This window comes from Schistocerca nitens, chromosome 1 (assembly GCF_023898315.1).
Source record: "Schistocerca nitens isolate TAMUIC-IGC-003100 chromosome 1, iqSchNite1.1, whole genome shotgun sequence".
Lineage (NCBI taxonomy): Eukaryota > Metazoa > Arthropoda > Insecta > Orthoptera > Acrididae > Schistocerca > Schistocerca nitens.
Window position 1 is genome coordinate 121,335,979 of NC_064614.1, and position 12,531 is coordinate 121,348,509.

A 12,531-nucleotide genomic window follows, 5' to 3' on the forward strand; every position below is an offset into this window, starting at 1 on the left:
AAATAAAAAGAAATACATAGCTTTTAATTCCCATTACTTGAAAGAGTTTTTACTGTAAAAAGTATTATTTGAATTGAATTCGAAACCTTATCTTGTCTCGTTACTCCACTGAGTATCCTGTATCCAAGTTTTTGTTGTTGTTGTTGTGGTCTTCAGTCCTGAGACTGGTTTGATGCAGCTCTCCATGCTACTCTATCCTGTGCAAGCTTCTTCATCTCCCAGTACCTACTGCAACCTACATCCTTCTGAATCTGCTTAGTGTATTCATCTCTTGGTCTCCCTCTACGATTTTTACCCTCCACGCTGCCCTCCAATACTAAATTGGTGATCCCTTGATGCCTCAGAACATGTCCTACCAACCGATCCCTTCTTCTGGTCAAGTTGTGCCACAAACTCCTCTTCTCCCCAATCCTATTCAGTACCTCCTCATTAGTTATGTGATCTACCCACCTAATCTTCAGTTTTTGTTAACATTTTATTTATCTTGGAAACTGAAACATGACTCGTATAAAAGCCTAAAACTTCATTACTGCATCTTTTCTTCCAGAGAGTTACGTGATATACCCAGATAATGGACGTGGAACAAGTCATTCTAATCTCAAGTGACTCAAGTGCACCAGCTTCTCCAGAGAATTATCAAGATAATTATTATAAAAATGATTTCAAGTCTTCTAATGTCTCACCAGAAATATCACCTGTTGTGCACAAAACAGTGGAAAGTCTTGTAAAAATGAGCCAGGATAGTGGGCTTAGTCTTGGTGTCAGTCCCCAGCAAAAGGACAGAGATGTATTATCAGATGCATGCCTGCATGGATATGATTCTGACATAGTGGACTTGGGATACGGTGAGATGTAAGTTGCTACAAAATCAAAAGGATTTGTTTTAGAAATTTTGTTGTTGACTGCTCAAAGACAGACAATTGCTATTCATTCTGTGATAGACAGAAAACATTTTTCAGGTGATTCTCAGATTTCTGTGAACTTTGTTTGCATTGAATTTTATAGTCATTGGTCACCATTGCTTGGCTCTCTAGTAACTGTGTCTTATGCCAGAGGGCTTAAATATCTGTTTTTGTGGTTGTAAAAAAAAAAAAAAAAAAAAAATTTTTTGTTATATGTACTTTGTTCCCAGATGAAATGATCATAATCTCATCTCACTAAGAGATGAAATTTCTTTTCTTTGCCAGTGATTTTACATGTATATACAGCAATACCATACCTAGGTACCTGCATCGGGCACACAGGGAGGGACGCCAGCCCTGAATTGAATCCTCCTCGTGGAAAACGGGGCTAGTGTGTTGGCAATCCTGGATGTGGTTATAGTTAGTTTTCCACAACCATCTAGGTAAAGACTGAATAGTAATGTAGGAAAAGATAGATTGCTACTTACTGTAAAGAAGATAATAAGTTGCAGACAGGCACAATTAAAAGATGATTGCATAAAGCTTTTACCTGCAGCTTTTCAGCAAAAGAGAAACACACACAGTTCATACACACAAGCAAGCACACCTCATGCGCACGCGATGCTGTCTGGTGGAGTGTGCAGGGGCTAGAACGCCAACAGGCGCAGTGTCATGAGGTTGTGGGGCAGGGAGGTGGGAAAAACGGGGAGAGGAGTGAGGAAAAATTGACGGATGCATTGCCAGTGGTTGGGAGACTAGAATGAGGAGGAGATGATAGAACAGAGGGGCTGGAACTGTTCGCTGGAGGGTGTGGGGACAGTATGTTACCGTAGGTTGAGGCTGGGATAGTTATGGGAGCAGAGAATGTGTTGCAAGGATAACTCCCATCTGCGCAATTCAGAAAAGCTGGTGGTGGAGGGCAGGATCCAGATGGCTCGGGTAGTGAAGCAGCCAATGAAATCAAGCATGTTACGTTCAGTTGCATGTTTGTGCCACAGGATGGTCTACCTTGTTCTTGGTCACAGTTTGGGTGTGGCCATTGATCCTGGGGGACAGGTGGTTGGTAGTCATACCAATATAAAAAGCTGTGCAATGATTGCAGCAGAGCTGGTAAATTATGTTGCTGCTTTCACAGGTGGAACCCCCCTTGATGGGTAGAATAAAGCTGTGACAGGACTGGAATCAGAAGTGCTGGGTGGGTGGATTTGGGCAGGTTTTGCACCTGTGTCTTCCGCAGGGATATGATCCTTGTGGCAAGGGATTGGGAGTGGCGTAGGGATGGACTACACTGTTGTGGAGGTTGAGTGGATGATGGAACACCACTTTAGGAGAGTTAGTATCTTGGGAAGGATGTTCCTCATTTCAGGATGTGATGAAAGGTAGTCAAGAGTTTTGGTGAAGGATGTGGCTCAGTTGTTCCAGTCTGGGGTTGTACTGTGTGATGAAGGGTACATTGGTATGTGACTTTTCTCAGGGATGGTGGGAGGATTGGGTGTGTGAAGTGAAACGGCACAGGAAACATGTTTGCAGAGAGGGTCTGGGGGTAGTGCCTGTCTGTGAAGGCCTTGGTGAGACCCTCAGCATTCTGAGCAAGGGAGTTCTTGTCACTGCAGATAAGCCATCCACGAGAGGCCAGCCTGTATGGGAGGGTTTTTTTGTGTGAAACGTGAAGACTTGAGTTTGTTGACATTTCTCGGCTCAGATACACAGTGTCACATTTGAACATGCACTTACATTAGACGGAGAGAGGAGGAATATTCAGATTCCTTCCTGGGGGAGAGCTGGCAGTAGCTTTAGAATTACTTTGAGAATGGAAACCCCATGATAATAGTAGCCTATATACAGGTGTAGTGGGTTCTCCATGAAACAGGAGAAGTACCATATCAAGTCAAACCTGGCATTGGCTGGATACAGAGCACTGGGCTAGAAGGAAGGGAGAATAAAGCAACACTGTATGCCAATAAATCTGAATGTACACCATTTATAAATACTCCAGAATAGCAATAGTTAAGATTAGGTGCAATGCTGACCAGAGCACTATTTACCTCCTGCACATTGTGTCACATCCATTTCACATGGTGAATTGGAGAATAGTTTTAAATAACCAGTGAGAAAACAGGTGATGTGTTGAAAGCTTTCAGCAATGTTCAAAGTTAGTTTCTAATTCTCATTTTACGCATTGTACTTACATCACCACCCTCCTTGAATATTTGGCTTACCTCTCTCTTTCTCTCTCTCTCTCTCTCTCTCTCTCTCTCTCTCTCTCTCTCTCTCTCTCTCTCTGCACAATGCACTCATCCATTTAGTGATTCCACACTGTTTGTGAAATCCTACGTATACTCAAAGAGAGGGGTCTAGGGGATGCTGGATAGACAATGGTTTGAATTGGAACCACATATTGAAGCATATCATTTCTGTGATACAGGAACTAAGAGGTAAAACAATGTATTCCATTCTTCTGTTGCTGTTGGGTGAAAGACGGGCAGTAATTTATTGTAAATAATAATTTCTACATTTTTAATCGACCAACTATTGTAAAACAATTCCCCTAGCTAGACTACATACAACAGGTACAGATATTGATATGTCACATTACACAATAATCAGTCTTTATTTCTCATCCCATACGGTAAGTTTCCCCTGACCCACAGTTCTGTGTGACTTTCCCAAAATCTACCCATTTTCCTAAACCTCTCCAGTTCTTTTCCTTCGCCCTTCTTCCTTCCCCTTCACCCCTTCTGCCTGAAGAAGGATCCACTGGCTCCAAAAGCTTGCCAATCACAACAGTCTTTTAAGAGTATGTGTTCTGCCGTCACTTGGTGAGTAGATTCTTTATCTATCCAATTAAATAATTTTATCAATAATTGATTATTTTCATTGTTACATTACAATCTTGGTATCTCTCCCTACACAGATAGTCTGAATCCTGTTCCACTGCAACAACAACATGTACTGGGAATCATTACAACATTAATTAGTTAGTTGCAAATTCAGTGTTTGCCAGAGTCACAGTAAATTGCTATTGTTGTCACACAGCAAACATAAGCGAGCACAACAAACTGTTTTACCTTTTCTTCCTACTGCACAGAAAGAGTTCTTTACGTCACTGGCTGTGGGTTCCTATTAAAACAATTATCCAGCATTCTCTGGTTGCCCTTAAGAGTTTGGATGACAAATTTAATTACGTGTTATCTGACAAATGTTACTGTAACATAATTGCTTGTAATTATTAACAAGCTCAAGGAAAAAAAGGAAAGAATTGTTGTCTTAGGATATCATATCATTTTGCACTAATGTAAGCTACATTCCAGTTTCTGCATCTATTGAAATTTTTCATGAATCTGTTGATACTTCTGTATTATTTGTAGGCTAACTCAACACTTGAATCAATTGAGGTGACCCTTTAGTTAAGTCACTGGACTTGTATTCAGAAAAAGTGGGATTCAAATCTGTCTAGTCATTGTCATTTGTATTTTTACATTCATCGTAAACATTTGTGATGGGCAGCCATAAAGTTTTGACAGAGGTCACCACTTGTTGAATCAAGGTACCAGCAAAAATGTTGCAGCAGAGTCAGGCCAATACGCATGACGCCTCTAGTTCCCTAATCACTATGGACAGTTATTGGTTGTGTCATTATGTCCCTCAGAAGAAGGAGCTAAGCATACATTGGAAACATGTATTCGCCACACAACCGTCATTAGGGAAGGAAATGCTGAGTGTTTTTTGGGACTGCCATAGTGTGCTGCTAACAGACTATGCTGTCACAGGAGCATACTACCAGCATCTCCTTGACAAGGCTACGGAGGCTGCTAACCCAAACAACCACAAATTACAAAATGGTTTAGGCCAAAACCAGAAGCTTTGATGGAAGCAGAACTGTGTCAACCACTCAAAACCATCTCTGCTACTGAAAATTGCGTGCAAGAAGCCACACACAAAAATAAAATCTCGGCCAATTTTTTAGGGTAAGTGCTGTGTCAGAAATACCTTTAGAAAAGAAATTAATTAAACCCTTAACTGAAAAGTCACAAAGTCCATCATTTCTTGTATTACACCATAATGTCCGGTCATTCAGAAATAAGATTCAAATGCTGGAAGTGTTACTTCAGTCTCAAATAAATCCAGATGTAATATGTATTACCAAACACTGGCTGTCTAAAGAAGAAATTCAGTCAACCTCTATTCCAAGGTACTCATTAACAAGCTTTTATTGTGGGAATTTCTCCACACATGGCGGTACTGCTATATTTGTAAAGGACCAGATAAAATTCAGTGAGGTAGGCCTAAATGAACAGATTGCATTATCTGAAGATAAGGAATTTGAGCTTTCTATGGTTAAGCTGCCTGAACTAAACTATATAATTATAAATGTATACAGAGCACCAAGCAGTTGTTGTTGTTGTGGTCTTCAGTCCTGAGACTGGTTTGATGCAGCTCTCCATGCTACTCTATCCTGTGCAAGCTTCTTCATCTCCCAGTACCTACTGCAACCTACATCCTTCTGAATCTGCTTAGTGTATTCATCTCTTGGTCTCCCTCTACGATTTTTACCCTCCACGCTGCCCTCCAATGCTAAATTTGTGATCCCTTGATGCCTCAAAACATGTCCTACCAACCGATCCCTTCTTTTAGTCAAGCTGTGCCACAAACTTCTCTTCTCCCCAATCCTATTCAATACCTCCTCATTAGTTACGTGATCTACCCACCTTATCTTCAGCATTCTTCTTTAGCACCACATTTCGAAAGCTTCTATTCTCTTCTTGTCCAAACTAGTTATCGTCCATGTCTCACTTCCATACATGGCTACACTCCATACAAATACTTTCAGAAACGACTTCCTGACACCTAAATCTATACTCGATGTTAATAAATTTCTCTTCTTGAGAAACGCTTTCCTTGCCATTGCCAGTCTACATTTTATATCCTCTCTACTTCGACCATCATCGGTTATTTTACTCCCTAAATAGCAAAACTCCTTTACTACTTTAAGTGTCTCATTTCCTAATCTAATTCCCTCAGCATCACCCGACTTAATTTGACTACATTCCATTATCCTCGTTTTGCTTTTGTTGATGTTCATCTTATATCCTCCTTTCAAGACACTGCCCATTCCGTTCAACTGCTCTTCAAAGTCCTTTGCTACTTCTTCTCCATGAACTTTAATCCCTACTCCGAATTTTTCTTTTGTTTCCTTTACTGCTTGCTCAATATACAGATTGAATAACATCGGGGAGAGGCTACAACCCTGTCTCACTCCTTTCCCAACCACTGCTTCCCTTTCATGCCCCTCGACTCTTATAACTGCCATCTGGTTTCTGTACAAATTGTAAATAGCCTTTCGCTCCCTGTATTTTACCCCTGCCACCTTCAGAATTTGAAAGAGAGTATTCCAGTCAACATTGTCAAAAGCTTTCTCTAAGTCTACAAATGCTAGAAACGTAGGTTTGCCTTTTCTTAATCTTTCTTCCAAGATAAGTCGTAAGGTCAGTATTGCCTCACGTGTTCCAACATTTCTACGGAATCCAAACTGATCTTCCCCGAGGTCGGCTTCTACCAGTTTTTCCATTCGTCTGTAAAGAATTCGCGTTAGTATTTTGCAGCTGTGACTTATTAAACTGATAGTTCGGTAATTTTCACATCTGTCAACACCTGCTTTCTTTGGGATTGGAATTATTATATTCTTCTTGAAGTCTGAGGGTATTTCACCTGTCTCATACATCGTGCTCACTAGATGGTAGAGTTTTGTCATGACTGGCTCTCCCGAGGCCATCAGTAGTTCTAGTGGAATGTTGTCTACTCCCGGGGCCTTGTTTCGACTCAGGTCTTTCAGTGCTCTGTCAAACTCTTCACGCAGTATCTTATCTCCCATTTCGTCTTCATCTACATCCTCTTCCATTTCCATAATATTGTCCTCGAGTACATCTCCCTTGTATAAACCCTCTATATACTCCTTCCACCTTTCTGCCTTCCCTTCTTTGCTTAGAACTGGGTTTCCATCTGAGCTCTTAATATTCATACAAGTGGTTCTCTTCTCTCCAAAGGTCTCTTTAATTTTCCTGTAGGCAGTATCTATCTTACCCCTAGTGAGACAAGCCTCTACATCCTTACATTTGTCCTCTAGCCATCCCTGCTTAGCCATTTTGCACTTCCTGTCGATTTCATTTTTGAGACGTTTGTATTCCTTTTTGCCTGCTTCATTTACTGAATTTTTATATTTTCTCCTTTCATCAATTAAATTCAATATTTCTTCTGTTACCCAAGGATTTCTATTAGCCCTCGTCTTTTTACCTACTTGATCGTCTGCTGCCTTCACCACTTCATCCCTCAGAGCTACCCATTCTTCTTCTACTGTATTTATTTCCCCCATTCCTGTCAAATGTCCCCTTATGCTCTCCCTGAAACTCTCTACAACCTCTGGTTCTTTCAGTTTATCCAGGTCCCATCTCCTCAAATTCCCACCTTTTTGCAGTTTCTTCAGTTTCAATCTGCAGTTCATAACCAATAGATTGTGGTCAGAATCCACATCTGCCCCAGGAAATGTCTTACAATTTAAAACCTGGTTCCTAAATCTCTGTCTTACCATTATATAATCTATCTGAAACCTGTCAGTATCTCCTGGCTTCTTCCATGTATACAGCCTCCTTTCATGATTCTTGAACCAAGTGTTAGCTATGATTAAGTTATGCTCTGTGCAAAATTCTACAAGGCGGCTTCCTCTTTCATTCCTTCCCCCCAATCCATATTCACCTACTATGTTTCCTTCTCTCCCTTTTCCTACTGACGAATTCCAGTCACCCATGACTATTAAATTTTCGTCTCCCTTCACTACCTGAATAATTTCTTTTATCTCGTCATACATTTCATCTATTTCTTCATCATCTGCAGAGCTAGTTGGCATATAAACTTGTACTACTGTAGTAGGCATGGGCTTTGTGTCTATCTTGGCCACAATAATGCGTTCACTATGCTGTTTGTAGTAGCTAACCCGCACTCCTATTTTTTTATTCATTATTAAACCTACTCCTGCATAACCCCTATTTGATTTTGTATTTATGACCCTGTAATCACCTGACCAGAAGTCTTGTTCCTCCTGCCACCGAACTTCACTAATTCCCACTATATCTAACTTTAACCTATCCATTTCCCTTTTCAAATTTTCTAACCTACCTGCCCGATTAAGTGATCTGACATTCCACGCTCCGATCCGTAGAACGCCAGTTTTCTTTCTCCTGATAACGACGTCCTCTTGAGTAGTCCCCGCCCGGAGATCCGAATGGGGGACTATTTTACCTCCGGAATATTTTACCCAAGAGGACGCCATCATCATTTAATCATACAGTAGAGCTGCATGTCCTCGGGAAAAATTACGGCTGTAGTTTCCCCTTGCTTTCAGCCGTTCGCAGTACCAGCACAGCAAGGCCGTTTTGGTTAATGTTACAAGGCCAGATCAGTCAATCATCCAGACTGTTGCCCCTGCAACTACTGAAAAGGCTGCTGCCCCTCTTCAGGAACCACATGTTTGTCTGGCCTCTCAACAGATACCCCTCCGTTGTGGTTGCACCTACGGTACGGCCATCTGTATCGCTGAGGCACGCAAGCCTCCCCACCAACGGCAAGGTCCATGGTTCATGGGGGGGCACCAAGCAGTAATATTCCAAATTTTATGACCAAATTAGAAGTTCTGCTGAATAGTGTCAGCTCATTAAATATGAGAATAATACTTTGTGGCGATTTTAACATTGATTTATCAAAAAACGGTAATGCTAAACTTGATTTGTTAAACATGACCAAATCCTTTAATATAATCCCCACAATACACTCTCCAACAAGATCAACAGTGCATACTGATTCAATAATTGATCAAATCTTCATAACTGATACTGGTTACAAATTCACTGGCGAAGTACTGAGCATGGGATACAGTGACCATGATGCTCAGCTACTGAGCGTTGACATGGAAAATAGTAAAATCAGCCCCAAAAAAGTATTTCATAGAAGAAACTTTTCAGATGGCAATATTAGGATTTTTAACTTCCTATTAGCTAAGGAAAATTGGGACAATGTTTACATGCAAACAACTGTTGATAATATGTTCTTAAGCTTCCATAACACCTTCCTTTATTACTTTAATACAGCATTTCCTTTTGAAACAAAAACTTCAAGCAATCAAAATAGAAAGCCGTGGGTAACAAAAGGAATCAAAATTTCTAGTGAGAGAAACAGATTTCTCCAATATTGCTCCAAAGAATACATAGTCACTGAAGAATTTTCTGACTATTGTAAAGCCTACAAAAAAACTTATCTTAGAGTGATTAGACAGGCAAAACTTTTATGGAATGACAATTTCATAAGAAACTCTTCAAACAAAATAAAAGCTATGTGGAAAGTTATTAAAAAAGAAACTTGTAGTTCAACACCTAAAAAGGAAAACACTTCTCTAACACTTAATGACTCTAAGGTCACAGATCCATACACAGTTGTAAACAAGTTCAATGAATATTTCACCTCACTAGCAGAAGATCTCATTCAGGCAAACTGCAAGGTATCGTTCTTCAATTCCACCAGTATGTCAAACAGCACTAATGCTACAATGTTTGTTTATGAAACAAACCCTGATGAAATTAGGAACATAATAAAATTGTTACTCAATAAAATCTCTAGTGGCTATGATGAAGTACCTGACCTCATATTAAAGGTGTGTGCTCCCCATACAGTAAAGCCATTATCAACCATCTACAACCAATCATTAAAAACTGGCATTTTTCCAGATGCTCTCAAAATAGCTGAAGTCTCACCATTACTAAAGAAAGGTTCCCCTGATTTAGTATCCAATTATAGACCATTATCCATATTAAGCATCTTTTCAAAAATCCTGGAAAAACTTTTTTATGACAGGCTTATAAATTTCATAAAGAACCACGCACCAATCAGCATTCAACAACATGGTTTTAGTAAATCTTTATCCACCCAGACAGCAATTTTTGAACTGTTGGACCACATACTGAAATCAATTGACCAACATAATATAGCTGCAGGTATCTTCTTAGATCTCTCTAAAGCCTTTGACGTACTAGATCATAAAATACTGCTTGCTAAATTGGAAAGAAGAGGAATAAGAGGTGTGGCTCACAACTGGCTATGCTCTTACCTACAAAACCGCAGACAGAAGGTATCACTTCAATACGATATTAATGTACAGAATAAAATAAATAACACAGTTTTCCTCTCGGAGGAAAGAACAATAAGATATAGTGTTCCCCAAGGTTCTGTTCTAGGGCCATTACTTTTCCTCATTTACATAGATGATCTTGTTGAGCGTATGAGCACACAAAAAACTATCCTGTTTGCTGATGATACAAGCATAGTGTTGACTGGATCTAGCCCTGAATCCCTTCAGACAATATCTGATAACTCTATGGAAAAACTTTCTGAGTGGTTTAACAAAAATGGCCTAATTGTTAATAGTGGGAAAACTGTATGTATCAACTTCCATCTAATTCCCACATCCAATCAAAAAACTATCCAAGTAAAGTTAAATAATGATAAAATTGAAAATGTAAATGCAACAAAATTTTTGGGTCTATGGGTCCAACAAAATTTAAAATGGGACACACATATAAACAACTTATCAAAGAAACTCTCATCATTGTGCTATGGACTAAGAATACTAAAATCTACTACAAGTAAATCCACACTAATGCAAGCATACCATGCGCAGTTCCACTCATTGCTCCGCTATGGAATCATCTTTTGGGGAAATTCAACTCACAGCACAAATATATTTAAACTACAAAAAAGAGCACCGAGGATAATCTGGATCCTCAAAAAGCTGGAATCCTGTAAATGTCAATTTATAAAACTTAATGTTCTAAGCATCCCATCCCTATTCATTCAAGAAACAATCCTAATCACCAGGGAATACCTCGCAAGAACAGGCAAATTAATCCAAAACAATGATATACACGCTCATTATACCAGAGGGCAATCTAATATCCATCAAATTTTTTCAAGGACATCATCATACCAAAAATATATAACTCATCTGGGTGTCGTATTACACAATAAAATTCCAGAACAAATAAAAACTGCTCCAGATCCAATATTTAAAAATAAACTAAAGGCATTTCTGACAAAGCACTGTTTCTATTCAGTACAAGAATTCCTGGAAATGAAAAATTATAAAGTTCCTTTGTAAAATACTGTGATTAGAGTAAAACATTCTGTAGGCAAAATAATAACCTAATTTCTACTATACACAACTATGTTTCAGTTTCACTTCCCAAAATTTTTTAACTCGCTTTTTGAATGTACAAGTACACATTCTATTAGTATTAAAACTTAATTGTCTGTGAAATCTCAATGTTAATTTCATGTTTAATGTAATTTTTAAATGACATTGTCCTTCTGTTGTGTTTCCAGTTGACATTTTCAGTATTCTGTAATCTCAGTGATTATTTGTGTAAATTTAAAGTAGCACTACATTGCCTACATGTTTCTTAGTTCCCCATGTAAATTGTTTGTATTCTCTGTATGTGAAGTTACTATATTCATCAATGAACAATTTTGTGTGCATTTTTTTTAAATGGCAGTCCATTGCCTTTTTTTTCCCTCCAAACTACATATTTGTTAAGAAAAATGACTTGTCCTATATCATGTGTACTTTGTACAATATGTGATCCACAGGATAAATAAACAAATACAAATACAATAAGACTAAGTGATGTGGAAGCTTTCCGAGGGGGTTGTTTTTGCTCATTTTGCATGGGACACAGTCACACACACTGCTTCAATGGTCTGTCAAATTTGACCACACTCTCATGTTCCCTTGATGTCGCATCCAGTGACTTCCTCCTCTAGGCTTGGGTGAAGAAGTCGTTGCATGGTAGGCATTTCCATTTCCTGATTTTTGAGCTTGATCATTTGCTTTACTGTCAAAATGCAGCCTTCCACAATCAAGGTCTCTGCTAAGTCATTTGTCACTATAAAACATTATGCTTTAAAGGGTTGCTATTTTAAGGTGATGTTTAAAACTTTACAACTAACCCTTGTATAGGCAGTGTCAGAATGGCTTTTGCACAAAAGACGTAGCTGATTTTCGGCCTCACCCTGATCAAAGTGTAGTTTATGCTGTACTTAACAATCGTGTCAGTGTATCATGAAACCCTAAAAGTACTCTACCCCTCCCTCCCTCCCTCCCTCCGTACAGTGTCTGATTCTTTCTTCTTGCACATGAATGACCTATTTGTGTATTTTTATGGGCATTTAAAAAATATTTGTGTCAGAACTGAAACTGATAGTGTGTACTATCACTGATCATTTCATTCTTTCAATTTAAATCATATAATTTCTTCACGTGTTATTGTTCTTTTTGTTTCAAGTAGATGTTCAACACGTCTGAAAGAACAGTTGCATCTCTCTTAATTTCTGACTTTGTGAAAACACTGAAATACCAGTAGGAAAGTGAATATTTGCCTATTCTGCTGGAAATCAAAATGGTACACATCATTTGCAGTATGAGGTAGACACAGTGAATAATAATCATTAGTCGCTTCAGAAAAAAATAAAGACTGAAATTCAAGTAATTTTTCAAAACTATTTGAAAGTGCTGATTTTTCAAAGCAGATTT

General features: G+C 38.9%; 1 protein-coding gene across 1 annotated transcript in view; it reads left to right on the plus strand.

Annotated features, from left to right (window-relative positions):
- The first annotated feature begins 547 nt into the window (after nucleotides 1-547).
- LOC126242462 (crossover junction endonuclease EME1) overlaps nucleotides 548-12,531 on the plus strand; it is a 61,390-nt gene continuing 49,406 nt past the window's right edge. Inside the window, exon 1 of the mRNA XM_049948089.1 lies at nucleotides 548-852. Within this exon, the coding sequence (XP_049804046.1) occupies nucleotides 572-852 (281 nt within the window). The 5' untranslated portion in view covers nucleotides 548-571. The remainder of the gene's footprint in view (nucleotides 853-12,531) is intronic.